Here is a 15474-nt window from a genome sequence, read left to right as displayed (position 1 = left end):
TTCCTACACATTTTTTTATTTATAGCTGGGCCAGAATCTGGGTATTCACATGAGGCCATGACCCTTTTCTGTAATGCTTCATGAAAGGAGAGGACAGGGGCCTTTTGAGGGCCTTCATTAAGGATGTCCGTCATGTCGTCTTGATCAAAATTAGGGGAACTAGTGTTCCATCACATAAACTCAATGACTATTCATCAAATTTCTGTACCCAGAGTCTGCATGGTCGGGTCTATCACAATTTACTTCAGGTTCAGTATCCCGGCCACTGGCTATTTGTAGGCATTCATACAGGTAAGGCATCATAGATCTAGGGTCTATTAATTCTTCAGGAACATCTCTAGTCCCAAATTTCATTCCAACCGTAGCAATTTTCTCTTCAGAGGAATGCTCCTCATAAATGGATGAAATGGATCTGAAAGTCTTGTCTAGGTTGTGGTTGGTATATGTTTCTGGGTGACTCAAAAGGCATCGACCTCGGCTTCGACAAAGGTGTCGATTTTGGCGACGGAATTAAAGATGGCCTTGACAATGGCCTTGAAAGCGTCAATGTCATCAGCACTGGCTTAGTCAACACCGAAGGAGCCTTCGATACAGTCGAGGAAGGTGTCGACGCCATCTTCGAAGTCTGCTTCGAGAGTGCTTTCGACAGATGTGTCGAAGTATCCTTCGACATTGACTTCGATGGTGGGTGGATTCCCGGTGCCATCTCGTTAGTCGTCACCTCCGGTTTATGCACCGGTAGGTCTGCTCTTTCTTTACGAGGTGTCAGGGAAATTTCTTCTGAAAACACCCTCGATGACTTGTCAGATTTTGCGCATTTGGTCTTTGACCTCCCCAGTCACTTTTTGAGTGAGATGCGGCATAGTCTCCATGCGGCTTTTTCGAGAGGTTCAGGGCCGCGTTCTCGAAAATGTTAATCATCAAAGCCCTCCCATTTTTTTGGGTGAATCATGTTTTGAAAGGTATGGGATGACCCTTGCGTCAGCCGACAAAGTAGAGAATGAAGGAGATCAGCGTCGTCTTTTCTTCGATTTTTTAGACTAAGAAGAGGAAGATTTCCTCTAACGACTTCTCGATCTTCTCGACCTATGCCTGGATTTTTCACTCTATTCATTTTTCTTTCTCAAAGAAGACTTCAAGGATTCCTCTCCCACCGCTAGTTTACCTCCATGTTCCCTAAGAGCCTTGTTGGTCATAGCTTGACAGGAACCACATTTGTCGACCCGATGGTCAGGGCCCAAACACCAGAGGCAATTTTGATGGGGTCGGTGATCGGCGTCTTCCCGCACTTCTGACATTTCTTAAAGCCATTTTTGGGCGTGGAAGGATTCGACAAGGAAGACATTTTGCAGAAAACTGAAGTTTTTGGGACACAAAAAGTTATTGGAAAAATGGAACTGAAGCCAACGGGTGCGGCTCGAGCCTTTTATACTACGGATGACGTTGAGGCTCAACAGCAGCCCTCGAGGGACATCGACGCTACCACCTTGAGCACAGTGGCCTCTGGTGGGAAATATTTTTTCCGAAGCAGCAAAGCTGGAAGATACAAATATCTAAGATGAGGAATACGTGGGAGGACCCAATCCATTCGAAATATACTTATTGTATAAAGCCCTCTAAAATGTAGAAAAATGTTTTACTCACCTTATTCACATCCACATAACCTTCCCAACTCCCCCTTCGCCTCACAGCTCATAAAGCTCTTTGGAAACTCTGAGCACAAGGTCCCAGAACATAGGGTTCGAATTTATATGTTAGGGTTGTTATTCCTGTGGACTGTTGGTCTATTGCCTAATTATTTACCTTCCCTTTTTCAGGCATTGGGGGGTGAGAATTGATTATTTTATGTGTTCTTAGACATTTTCATAGTGTGTTCTTGTTCATAAATATATTATTTGGCATAACTGTCCAACTGTAATCCTTGATCGCTCACTGTGTGGACTTATTGTGGACCCTGACCCCAAACTCCTCTTTGAGAGTTAGCCTTGGCCACTCTTCCACTTAGCTTGATTGGTTTGGCTAAACTCCAAGAGTTCCCCTGTTCACCATTACTGGGGTGGCCTCCGGAAATCTGTCAACCAGGCAAGATTTGAGGAATCCATCTTTACACCCAATCCCAGTGACATTTACAGCAGATTCCCAATTTGTTTCTACATTTTTATTTCAGTAAACAAAAAGGTGGTAGCGTGGATTGCTTCAATTTCACCTTTTGGTTATATAGCTATGTTAAAAGAGCCAATTTATTTCAAATTGAGCCTTCAGTTGAAATGTCTTGGGCTCTTACTCATGAAGGTATTTTTAGTGGCTAACAATAGAGATGAGAACTTAATGCTTCCAGGAACAAGGGGTGGGAGCACACCCAGGCACTGTCAATAAGGGGAGCATGTCAGGTGACAAGCAGGAATAGCTGGAGAAGCAGTAAAGGCATGCCCATGGAAAACAGGGGTGTGAAGCAAGGGGCAGCTGATAGAAGAACACAGAGGGGGCAGGTAGGTATTGTTAGGCAAGATTGGATGCAGTAACCCTGTGGGCGACCACACCAGTCTTGTCCTCTTGGCCTCTACTGCACAAGTTGGTAGAGTGACTGAGCCGCAAGACTTATCTCAAGAGGGGTAAATGTGAGTTGTAGAGGTAACACTGAGATTTACAATTACAAGCATCCAAATAACATTTACACTCAAGGTTTTCTAGTTAAATATTTAACAGTCAGTTTTAAATAAGCCTTTAAAAAGGGCAATATGCAACAACAATACAAATACACTTCATGACACTTCCTCAGATATAAGGTAAGTAAGTAGATACCGTTTTGGGATGCCTCACACACACTCCCTACACTCTGAGGGTACTTCAATTACTTGGACAAAGTTTGGCATTAATATATCACTTTTTACACAATGCAATTATGAGGTTGTGGAAAAGGAAAATAGTTAGGGAAGGAAAAGGTGAACAGGTTTTAAGAGCATGTGAATACTTTTCAATCTCCCAATGAAGTCTGGATTAGATCTTTCCCAGCAATACGAGTTAAACTTATGCACCACCTATGAAGGAGAATTAGAACCAAAGGCAATAGGTTAGAAGAGTCTGCAGGGAGCCAGGACAGCCAAAGTCAATTTGAGAAATATCTATGGAGCTGAGGCACTTCTTTAGGTAGCACAAAAGTCTTGCAAAGTTTAGAAGAGAGTTTATAGTAAAAGGAATCACTATTGGGCCACAAGCGGCAGGGCAGAGCTGAAATCAACTCTGCAAAAGCAGGTACTGCAAGTCTCCAGTGAGAACAAGCACGCTACAGGATGAAAGAAGAGGGTCCAGCTGGCTTCTGTTCTGGCATATCCTGGGTCTCAGTCATGGGGACAAGAGGGAGAACACCTGGAGGACTCCGGCACTGAAGGTCTGCGGCGGCTACGGGTTCTTTCCAAATCAGCAGCACTTTGCGGTTTCAGCTACCGGTCAATAGCACCACTGTGTTCTTGGACACTTGATGGGCTTCCCTTGCTTCTGGAGTCCAGCACTCCGGTGAGGTGACTCTGGCTTGGATCGTCCTGCTTCAGTAGGGTCCTCTGGATCTTTCAGGAGCTCTGGTCTGGCTTAAAGACGATGCACTCAATTTTGGTTGTCCTGACACCTGGCACTCAGTTCTAGCAGCAGCAAAGTATTACAGCTAGCAGCGAGAGGTTTTCCATCAGAATTCGCCTCGGGGTCAGTTGGTCCCACCAACGCAAGGGAATAAGTCAACCGTTCCGGGCTTCTCTAGTCGATAAAAAATTAGAGCTTCAACACTGCAGCAGGGCTTCACCGGGCACTTCAAGGGTCCAGGAGGGTACAGCAAGCTTCTCGTTCAGATTCCTTCGTCGGTTGTTTCGTCCAGTGGTCGACTGCCTTCTGTTCAAGAGACCTTGCCCTTTATGCAGGGTTCTCCCATTTATGCACAGCCTAGCTGTCACTCACAGCAGGGTGGCTGTTCTACAAGGACAGCCAACAAGCAAATCAGCACCGAGTGTGTTAGGAAGAATTCTCATAAATGAGCCAATTCCTCCCACCTTAGAGCCCTCCAGCTCTTTTGCTAAACTTTGGGACTTTGAACTTTTAAATCTGTGTTTTACTCTTGTGTTTTCTTTGGTTATGGAGTTTTAGACCACTCCATAGGCATTATCTTTTCATGTGTGTGTCACAGCAATCTCAGTGCTTTGGGACAGGGAAAACGTTTCAGGCTTTCCCAAGGTTTAAATACCTTCTCTGGGATAAACTACTGTTTCCCAGAGAAAGTAAAGTGAAATTGACTTTACTAGTCTTTTTAAATTCCTAGACCCCGCACACCCTATCTTACAAAAGATTGCTGGACGGGTTACTTAGTATCCCCTGTGTCCAGATACTCATGTAGCAGTCAAATGCTACCCTTACCTCTCGAAATGGCTGGTGGCAGTGGTTTTACAACAAACTACCATGATTTTTCCCAACCACGAACACCAGTAGCGTTAAATCGCGGGAGCCATGTTTTTCAAGATGGAGTCTGAGCCCCCTTTGTTTAAACAGGTCCCGGTCGTCTTTTTTCTCCATTTCCTTTTGGAAAGGTCCTTCTAGAGTTTGTCTCTGTGCACCAAACCAGGTTTTCTCCCTTTGTTCCTACGGCTTTGGCGGGCTTCAGGACTGAAGACCGCCTCTGACGCCTGAGTGTCTGGGGTGGGCAGGAAGTGAGGGAGGTGCCCGAAACTTCCCGTGCTTAGTCTCCTACGAGACCCAAATGCACTCTGGCGTGATTGGCTGGCTGACTGTCTGGCAAGGACAGCCACCCTGCTGGGTGAGTGGCAGCTAGGCTGGAATGAATGGGAGGAAACTGGATAAAAGGAGCGTCTCTTGGCTTGGAAGGCAGAGTCAACCACTGGAGCGAAAGAACCGAAGACGAGCTGCAAGAGGACGGCTGCTGCAACTCCTGGACTGTTGGTTTGCCCAGTGAAGCCGCCCTGCTGCAGGCCCAGATCACCAAGTTCATCTCAACAGCGAAGCCCTGCAAAGACGACTTCTCCCTATGAGTTGGTGGGACCAATCAACTCGTAAACCACCTGGATACCATTCTTGGAGCTGGTTGTATTTTCCTCAGAGTGCTGCAGGAAACCAAATAACCAGGGAGAGGGACACCAGTTTGTGTGCTTTACTACAGCTATCAGAATTGAAGCGTTGCCATTTGCCAGCTTTTTGACCAGTCCCAGTGCAAGAGTCCACCAACGTCAACCCTCTTGTCCCCACGACAGAGGCTCAGGAGCAGCGAGATCCGCAGGAACAGTCAGGAACATTGTAAGGTACTGTGAAAACCCGACCGAGAGAACGTACCTCTCACTTCGAAAGTGCTTGAAACTTTGGCAACTTGCAGGCCTAGTCAGCTTGTGACCCAACATATGCATCTTTCTTTTACAAACTACTTCTGAGAACTTTGGCAAAGACTTTTCCGTTTAACTACCGGAACTGCCTATCCTATACAAAACTTTAGCCCATTGACTTTGGCCTAACCTATTGCATTGAATTGACTCCTCTGGTGAACTCAAACTATTTGCAATGTCTAAGAATAACTAAGCTTCTTTCTATTAAGCTATGCCATTTTGCTCCTCCAAAGTAGTTTAAATGCCTAAAAAATTGATAGTTTGAAGTACTGAAGTATATTTTTGTGTGATATAGATTGCCTCCTTCTAGTGAATGTTTTATAACTGACTGTGAAATAAATTAATTAATAAGTGTTTTACCAAGAAACCTTGAGTATAATAGTCTATTTGAATACTTGTGATTGTAGACCACCATGTCGCATCATTACAGCTCACATTCCCCTCTTGAGACAAGCCTGGCTGCTCAGCAAAGCTACCAAAACTGTGTAGTACAGACTTATACCAAAGATTGGTTTTGCTTACACCTGTAGTCCTAGTTGTGTGTAGCGGTCCCAAAGGGTACTGTATACAAACTTTGCCTAACAGAGTGCATTCAGGTTACCAAGGAGACTAATGATGGGGAGTTTCGGCCACCTCACTCGCTTCGAGCCCTGCCAGACACACTGGAGCCAGAGCAGGTTTCAGCATTGAAGCCCGCCACGCCAAAGGCAAAACCAACAAAAGGGTTAAACCTGGTTTGACGTGCAGAGTAAAACCCAAAAGAGACCTTGCAAGCAAGAAATGGTGAAAAAAGAGACTAGGGCCATTTTAACAAAATGGACACCCAGGGGTGCTTTACTGCAGCGGAGGATTCAGCCTGCGGTAAATAGGCACAAAAGGTAGGAAAATTAAACCACTGCCACCAGCCATTAAATGTAGTGAGAGCAACATAAAAATGTTACATGAGTAAGTAGGAAAAGGGGCTACTAAGTAACCCCCCCCACCCCCAGTACTTCCACATAAGATGGGGTGTACTGGACCTACATAGGAAAAACAGGTAAGTAAAGCCAATTTCACTACTCTTGGGAACAGTAGTTCACCCAATAAAAGGTATTTAAACCTTATGAGAAATCCAAAGGACATCTTTATGACACTGCACTGAAGGTGCAGTGTCACAATACAAAAAGTAGATGCCTATGGAGTTTGCCAGACTCCAAAAACAAAGAAACACAGATTCCAAATCAGATCAAAAATACATGAGAGAGAAAAAAAGATCTCTCACTCCAGGATAAAAATTAAAAAGTCCTGAAGTTCAGCAAAAGAGCTGGGGGTCTCTAAGGTTGAACGGGGAATTAGCACAGAAATAAGAATTCTCCCTAACAGATTTTCAGGTATGGGAGAAGGTAAGTGCGCCAAGGGGAGGTTTGGCGATGCGTTCACTGCAGTGGCTGGGGACAGGCAAGAGTATGGGAGAGATGCAAGAGGCTGCCAAAAGTGGAGGATGTTAGGTAGGAATTGATGTAATAGCACTGTGTGAGACTAGAAAACACTTATCTGCTTGATATTATGTAACCCACCTTTTGGTGTAGGTCTGTACTACACACATTGGTAGAGTGACTGAGCAGCCAGGCTCAAGAGGGGTACACATATGAGCTGTAGCAATGAAAGTTCCAAATACAAGTAGCCAAGTAACACTTACACTCAAGGTTTCAGTTATTAATAGTTATTTATATAACATCAATTTTTAAATAAGCGTTCTTTAAAAAGGGCAAGATATATAACAATCAAATATACTTTAAAATACTTTTCCAGAATCAGCATATGTTTAGTGGATACCCTTTATAGATGCTCTTTACACACTTCCTACACCCGAAGGTGACTTCATTCACAAGGACAGCAATAGCATTTATATATCACTAGTTACACGTTTCAGATTTGGAGGTCGCAGAAAGGAAAGGTTAAACAGGGGCCTAGGAAATACGAGTATACTTAAATCTTCCAATGAAGTCTAGACAAAACCTTTCCAAGCAATAACATTTTAAAAACAAGTTACCAGCTCTGAGGGATAAAAATATCAATGTCAATGGACTATAAGTATCTGCAAGGGGCCAGGACAGCCAAAGTCAATTGGACCACAGTCTATGGAGCCGAGTCACTTCTTAGCTTAAAACAAGTCTTGCACAAAGTTAGAGAGTTTTGTAGAAATCACTTATTGGGTCACAAGCTGTTAAAAAACACAAAGCGGTGCATACTAACCAAATAAACTGGGTTAGTCCCGACGTAGTTTGTTAACACAAAAGACAAAAGAGGACTAACATCTGTGCAACTATCTTGCAACGAATTTCACACTCGTCAAGATGTGGAGGAAGAGGTTACTCTAGGTTTCTAAACATTAGAAAAAGAGACACAGATCGCATGATTGTCCATATAAAACTGCCTGCATATGTGCTAATACTTGGTTTCACTGGTGTGCCACTAAACAAAACAAGTAAAGAAATAATCAATTGTTTCCTAGACTTTAAGGCTAACTCTAAACCTCTTCCTCTCATCATTGAATCTCAAACATACATATCTAAAATGTGGGAGAAGGAAATTGTGACATAATTAAATTGTCTATTTATGGTGTGATACTAATTTAATGACCTATAGACAATATGAATTACTCCCATTATTACTAAAAGGGAAATCTAAAAAACGAAGTATTTACTAGAACACCCATTTTGTATGTTTGTGAAGACCACAACGCATCTGCTCTCTTTTGTCGACTGTCGTTAGCTAGGGCCGCACCAAGTGCAGAGAAGACTGTAGGGTTAGATAGCAGCCTTACCCTGGTCACAGTTTTTACTGGGGAAGAGGTTTAGAGTTAATGCCTTGAACATCTTGATGAGTGTGAAATTTGTTGCAAGATAGAGTTGCAGAGATGTGTTAGACACAAGCTGTTAAGCCTGTGAAAAGCAGAGTTGGAATCAACTCTAAGGTAACCCAATGCAAGTCTCAAGTGAGAAGAGCAAAGCTCAAAAACACACTGAGGTAAGTACCCCAAGTCTAAACAGTACCTCTGGTTTGAAGAGTGGTCCATCGCGATTCTGTCCTTTTGCAGGGATGCAGAACCTGAGTTCCTGAGCCTCAGTCGTGGGGACAAGAGGGAGGACGGCTGGAGAACTCCTGCAGCAGCAATTTGGAGGTCGTCAGCCGCTACGGACTCTTTTCGGATCAACGGCACTTGCGGTTTCAGCGAGCGGTAAACCGCACCAGAGCAGATCTTGGATACCTGGTGGGCTTCCTTCACTCCTTGAGTCCTGCACTCTGCTGAGGGTACTCAAGCTCTGGTCGTCCTGCTTCTGGAGGGTCCTTAGGAGACTCCTGGAGCATCTGGCCGGTTTGAAGACATTGCACTGGACTACGGATTTCTCGACCCCTAGCACTTGGATCTTGCAGTAGCGAAGAAGTACAGCTAATCAGGGAAGATGGTCCAGTGGAGTTAGTCTCTGGGCTAGTTGGTCCCACTAACCCAAGGGAAGAAGTCATCCGTTCCGGAGCTTCGCTTACCGATCAGAAAAAGGAGTTTCAGCACAGCAGCAGGGCTTCACCAGGCAATTCAAAGGTCCAGGAGGATACAGCAAGCTTCGTTCACTGTGCTTTGTCGGATGTTCTTCCCAGTGGTTGACTATCCTCTAGTCCCAAAACCCTCATCTTTTAAGCAGGTTTCTCCCATTCATGCACTGCCTCGGCGGCCAATCACACAGCAGGGTGGCTGTCTGAAAGGACAGCCAGCCAGCCAAACAGGACTGGTTGCATTCAGGCATTCCTAGAGACAAAGGACAGGAGTTTGGGGAACCTCCCTCACATCCTGCCTTTCCAGACACACTGGAGCCAAAGGCAGGTTTCTAGACTGTAGCCCGCCAAAGGAAAAACAAACCAAAGGCTCAAACCTAGCTTGGAGCGCAGAGTTAAACCCAAGAAAGAACTCACAAACAGAAAATGGCGGAAAAAGAAGACCGGGGCCATTTTGACAAAAGGGTCACCCATGGGCGCTATACTGCAGCTGAGGATTCAGCCTGCAGCAAAAAAGCACAATAGTAGGAAAATTAAACCACATGAGAGTAGGATAAAGGGCTACTAAGTAACCCCCCAGCACTCCACATAAGATGGTGTGTGCTAGACCTACTAAGAGAAAAGGTAAGTAAAGTCAATGTCACTTTACTATTCTTGGGAACAGTAGTTCACACGAGAAAAATCAGAAATCTAAAGGATTTCTCTGTAATACTGCACTAAAGGTGCAGTGTGTGACCATACAAAAAGTAGATGACTATGGAGTTTTTCAGACTCCAAAAACAGTGAAAACCTATCATTCAAATGAGGTCAAAACACACGAGAGAGTGAGGAAAAGGTCTCACTCTTTCCAGGTTACAAATTAAAAAGTCCTTAAGTCCAGCAAAAGAGCTGGGGGTCTGTAAGGTTGAAGGGAATACGCACAGAACTGGGAATTCTCCCTAACAGAGGAGAATGCCAGGTTCTTGATAAACATTGTGCACTCAAAGTATTTACCTGTACTGCTTGGCTCATGTGGAGGGGTGGCAGGTATGAGATATACTGGCTGTACATTCCACCTTGTCCTGCAGTTAACATCGGGAGATTAGTAGTTGAGTGACTGCGAGGGCCTGGAGATGTCGGAGTGCTTGTTGCTTTGTTCTGAAACAAGATCAAAATGATAAAAAAATGAGTTTCCCTTGCAGTTGTGAGACCAAATTACCACCAGTAATACTTTTTCTTATGACAATGACTTTTTTTTAATGGATGCATTCTTCCCACAGTTTTGTCATCTATAAAAGAAACCCAAAGCAATGCCAGAATAAATATGTAGGTTGGAGAATGACAAGAAAGTCCCCACACAAAAAGACATTTGACAGAATGGGGCTTTCAAACCTTGCAGTTTCAGTAGTCAGAAAGACCAGAAATGCATCATGAATGGAGTAAAATTGCTGTCTGACAAATATTCAAGAGCACACCTCTCAGACAGGCAAATGTAGCTACCTGACCTTAAATAAAATGAGCATGACGACCACCTACCTCCATCTGAGCCAGCTCCTAAGTTTCAATACTGAACACTATTGATATGACAGATTGTTTTGTAATTACGTTACAATTTTTGGTGATGGCGAAACTAAAAATTGATAATCTAGCCTGAAATAATTTGTTCCGGAGACACGCCCTTTGAGTCCAGCCGATAAAACCTTGATCCAAGACTGAACATGGGCAACAACAAAAACACACAAAGGAGGACCTTGGGTTTTACTTGAAAATCTGAGACTGCAGGCGATGACGCCTGGAGTGACTCACCCATCTAGCAGAAGTGATGCTGATCCCCTGCCACTACCCAAATAAAATATCACCTTAAGGGTGAATAATCTGAAGAACAAGAATGGAGGGCCTCAAACTGTGCACCGATAGGAAATTAACACAAAATTAAAATCCCAAAGTGAAATACACTGGCAGGGGGGAACTGATTAGACTAGCACCGCAAAAACTGCATAACTGGGGATCGTGAAAAAAATCCATGTTCCCGAGTTGTCTCTTGAAGACCAAAATGGGAGAAAGAAACCAGTTAAAGTGCCAATCTGCAGGCCCGACCGGGCCAAAGAAAGAAAAACATTGAGACTGGAGGTTGTGGAGCAGGTAAAAGGGGCTTAGAAACCATCTCCCAGCAACAAGAAGAAAACATACCACCTCAAGGCATGAATGGATTACGTGGCAGACCTCGTAGCAGAGTGAAGCACGTCCAGGATGTTGTCCAACAAATTCTACTTTTAGCACCTCAACCTTTCAGAAGCCAGACATGAAGTTTCAGTGGCAGGCAAGATTATATGCAGTAACCCGGTGGAGACTGCACCAGCCTTGTCCTCTTGACAATATGTAATCACCCAACCTTTGGTATAAGTCTGTACTACACAAGATAATAGAGTGACTGAGCAGCCAGGCTTATCTCAAGAGGGGTCAATGTGAGCTGTAGGGTTGCAACAGTATCTAAATAACACTTATACTCAAGGTCTCTTGATTAAACAATTATTTATTAATTTCACAGTTCAGTAAGTCTTCTTTAGAAGGGATCAAATATGTAACACTTAAATATACTTTAAAATACACACTCTGTTTCCATAAATCAGTAGATCCCCTTTTGGGATGGCACCCAGACACTTCCTACACGCTAATGTGACTTCAATACCTAGGACACTGTGGACATTGATATATTACTGGTACATTTAGAGCAATACTAAGTTTGGTGTCAAAAAGGAGAAGGTTAAGGAAGGAAACAATGGTTAACAAGTTTCTCAAACAGGTAAGCACTTTTGAACCCCCCAATGCAATGTAGATTAACCCTTTCCCAGCTATACAAGTAAAGAATGTATGACTTTTTGGACAAAACACTAAGTCAGAGGTTAGAAGGGTTTCAGGGACCCAAGACGGCCAATGTTACTTGAGCAAAGTCTAGGGGAGCTAAGGCACTTCTTGAAGATAGGTAAACATTCTTGTACAATGTTAGAGAGTTTTGTAGAAAAAGAAATCCCTGCTGGGCCACAAGCTGGGAGGCTTGTGGAGGGCAAAGCTGCAAGCAACTCTGCAAAAGGCAGCAAATGCAAGTCTCAACTGAAAGCAAGCAAGTTACACAGCAAGAGGTAAGTACCCCTTAGCTCACAGTACCTTAGGTCTGAAGAAATTGGTTCCAGCTGGCTTCTGTTCCTGTTATAGTATGGCATATCCTGTTGTTCCTGGGTCTCAGTCGTGGGGACAAGAGGGAGGACATCTGGGGATTCCTGCACTACGATTTGAAGGTCAGCGGCAGCAATGGGCAAAGTTCAGATCAGCTGCACTTCACGGAACCAGCTTCTCGCGAATAGCACCACTGCGGTTCTTGGACACCTTGTGGACTTTCCTTGCTTCTGGGGTCCACACTGTCGAGGTGGCTCAGAATTGCTAAGTTCTGTTTTGAGGGAGTCCGGAGGATCTTCCTGGAGCTCGGGTCCAGCTTAAAAATGATACACTCGATTCTGGTGTTCCTGCACCTTGGCACACAGCTCCTGCAGCAGCAATGGAAGTACAGCCAGCAGAGAGGATTTCCAGTGGAGTTCTTCTTGGGGTCGATTGGTCCTACCAACTCAAGGGGAGAAGTCGTTCTTTGCAGGGCTTCTCTAGTCGAGGCGAATTCGGAACTTCAGCACTGCAGCAGGGCTTCACCGGACAAACCACCAGTCAAGGAGTTGCAGCAAGCTTCTCTTCCAAGTTCTTCTTCGGATTCCTTTGTCCACTGGTCGACTGCCTTCCTTGCAAAATACCTCGCCTTTTATGCAAGTCTCTGCCATTCATTCACCCAGAGGTGGGCTTCACCAGTGACACTACTAAAGAAAAAACGAACAAAGGGACCAAACCTGGTTTGGCGCACAAAGTAACTCTCAAGAAGGACCTTTTTTTCCAACAAGAAATGGCAAAAAAAGAAGACCGGGGCCATTTTTACAAAATGGGCACTCATGGGTGCTGTACTGCAGCTGCAAACGCATCCCGGGGTAAAAATACTACGGTACAAAAAACTAAACCACTGCCAGCAGCCATTAATTGTACTAAGGGTAACAGAAATGTTACATGAGAAAGTAGACAAAGGGGTTAATAAGTAGGTAAGATAGTGTGTGCTGGGTCTAGAAAGTTACAAAATGTAAGTAAAGTCAATTTCACTTCACTGTTCTTGGAAAAAGTTGTTTAACCAAGAGAAGGTATTTAAACCTTTGGGAAATCTGAAAGACTTCCCTGAAGGTGCTGTGCGTCACAATGTAAAAAGATGATGCCTATGGAGTTTGTCAGACTCCAAAACCAAAAGAAACCATCTTCAAATCAAAGAAAAATACATGAAAACTGGGAAAAAGGTCTCACTCTGCAGGATAAAAATTAAAAGTCCTAAAGTCCAGCAAAAGAGCTGGGGGTCTCTAAGGTAGAAGGGAATTAGAAAATTTCTGAGAATTATCATTCAGGCTCGTGAGGTTCGGATGGAGGACTCTTCTTTCCGATTAGGAAAGATCTGCTCTATGTGGAAGGGGCCAGGGAAGCCAGAGGGACACCTCGAGCAACACCAGGTATGTTCTCTGGCACCAGTCTGGAGCGATCAATATTATAAAAGGTGTACTTTTCAGAGAACCAGCACTGTGACCGGGATTGGCAGGAACGCACAGACTAAGTCGAAATCCCAGTGCGTGCCCCAGAGCTCCTGGTCACAGAAATTCCTTGAAACAGAACCACATATTGCTCACGCTGGACAGAAGCAGCTCACCAGAGAAGTCCCCCCAAAAGGAAGACTATCTCCACCAGAAATTTCCGACAGAGCTTCCACTCGTGGAAGGAAAAGTCTGCCTGCTCCAGGCATCTGCAAAGACATTCTCTCTGCTGGCCAGATGACCTGAAGTTAGAGACCCATTCTTCACAGCAAAACAAAAACAAAAAAAAAAAACAAAAAAAAAACAGTTGCATTGCTTCTATGCACAGAGACCACCCTGCTTGCTGATCTAGTGCATGGCCCTAAACCCAACGAAGGCAGGTGGCCAGGGCCAGCCTGATCTCTCAATTATACCAAATTGATGTCTTATCCCTATTCAGGCAAAGACAAGAGGATGCTCACCATCAGGTCTTGTGGGTGCGTGCTCCAGCTTTTCAAGAACAAGTCTGACTATTGTCGGTTGGGATCAGTGTTGTTGAAAACATTTCCCATTCAATAGACTCTCTCTGAGAACACCATTGCAGGTCTATGGACACCTTCGTAAAGACAAAGGTCTGAGGTACCTCCAAGAAACAGAACACTGACAACTGAGAAAACACTGCAGTGACCTCATGCACAGCCATCCCTCCAGCAAAACAAGAATGCAACAGGAGAAAAGATCCAGCAAGCGCAGAGACGCTGAGGCCGGGACAGTTGGGTAAGATTTTCAGATTAGTGATAAATCTTCCTGACCCTTGTCAACCCCAGAACGTTTGCTTGGACTTGGTGATTATTTGTCCTTGTGCCTAGGTGAGTTGGAATATTTTTCCACCTCTCACCTAGTGTTTTACTCTTTTTGTGGGTGACCTTTTTATGTCTCTCTATAGTGTGTGTGCATGGATTTATAGTTCCCTTTAACATTTGGGCTGTATGCATATTACTATGGCAGCACACAGTATTTAAATGCAGTGGTGCTGGGCTGCATTGGTATTCCCTTTTTAATTTCTCTTATCTCTTGGGTGAACTACTGTTCCCATCCATTTATATATTATATAGTTAGCCAGCACACCCCAATATATGCGGAGTGCTGGGGAGCAACACTGTATCCCCTTCTTTTTTACCTGAAGCCATAAACCTTTGAGTCCTCTACAACTCCTCTCTCTTTCCTCCATCACATCACTGACCTTGCCAAGAAGGCTCATTTTCAACTCCACATCTTCAGAGGTATACTTAATTTCCTCACTTTTCCCAGAAGCTCAATTGCCTCTAGAGCTCTGTACTCTCTAGGCTGGACTACTGCAACAGCCTCTTCCTCAATCTACCCTCTTCCTCTCTTCGCCCGCTCGAGCTTATCCAAAGTAAGGCTGTGTTAGGAAGAATTCTCCGAAATGTGCTACTTCCCTCCACCATAGAGACCTCCAGCAACTTTGCTGTATTTTGAGGACTTCATTTTATTTACCTGGAGAGAGAGACCCTTTTTCCCACTCTCTCAGGTTTAGTCGCATTGTTTGCTTTTGGTGGGATTCATGAGTGAAGCCCGCCTCTGGCTCCAGGGTGTCTGGGGTAGGCAGGAAGTGAGGGAGGTGCCCAAAACTCCCTGTGCTTAGACTCCTAGGTGACCCAAATGCACTCTGGGATGATTGGTCAGCTAACTGTCCGGCAAGGACAGCCACCCTGCTGGCTGACAGCTAGGCTGGAATGAATGGGAGAGAACTGAATAAAAGTTGAGGCTTTTGGCTTGGAAGGCAGAGTCGACCACTGGACGAAGGAACCGAAGAAGCACTTGAAGAGGACACCTGCTGCAACTCCTGGACTGTTGGTTTGCCCAGTGAAGCCCTGCTGCTGTGCTGAAACTGGAAATTTGTATCGACAGAGAAGCCTCTGCAA

The 15474-nt window shown here is 44.6% G+C and overlaps 1 protein-coding gene across 12 annotated transcripts in view; it reads right to left on the bottom strand.

Moving 5' to 3' along the window:
• ATXN2L (ataxin 2 like) overlaps window positions 1-15474 on the bottom strand; it is a 1584242-nt gene that overhangs the window by 385978 nt on the left and 1182790 nt on the right. For all 12 annotated transcript variants that reach the window (XM_069652163.1, XM_069652162.1, XM_069652157.1 and 9 more), the window contains one exon: window positions 9900-10043. In XM_069652163.1, the coding sequence (XP_069508264.1) occupies window positions 9900-10043 (144 nt within the window). The remainder of the gene's footprint in view (window positions 1-9899; window positions 10044-15474) is intronic.

This window comes from Ambystoma mexicanum, chromosome 3p (genome assembly GCF_040938575.1).
Source record: "Ambystoma mexicanum isolate Mex_15411 chromosome 3p, UKY_AmexF1_1, whole genome shotgun sequence".
Lineage (NCBI taxonomy): Eukaryota > Metazoa > Chordata > Amphibia > Caudata > Ambystomatidae > Ambystoma > Ambystoma mexicanum.
The sequence above is the reverse complement of the archived record's forward strand: the minus strand, read 5'-3'. Positions and strand labels throughout refer to the sequence as shown.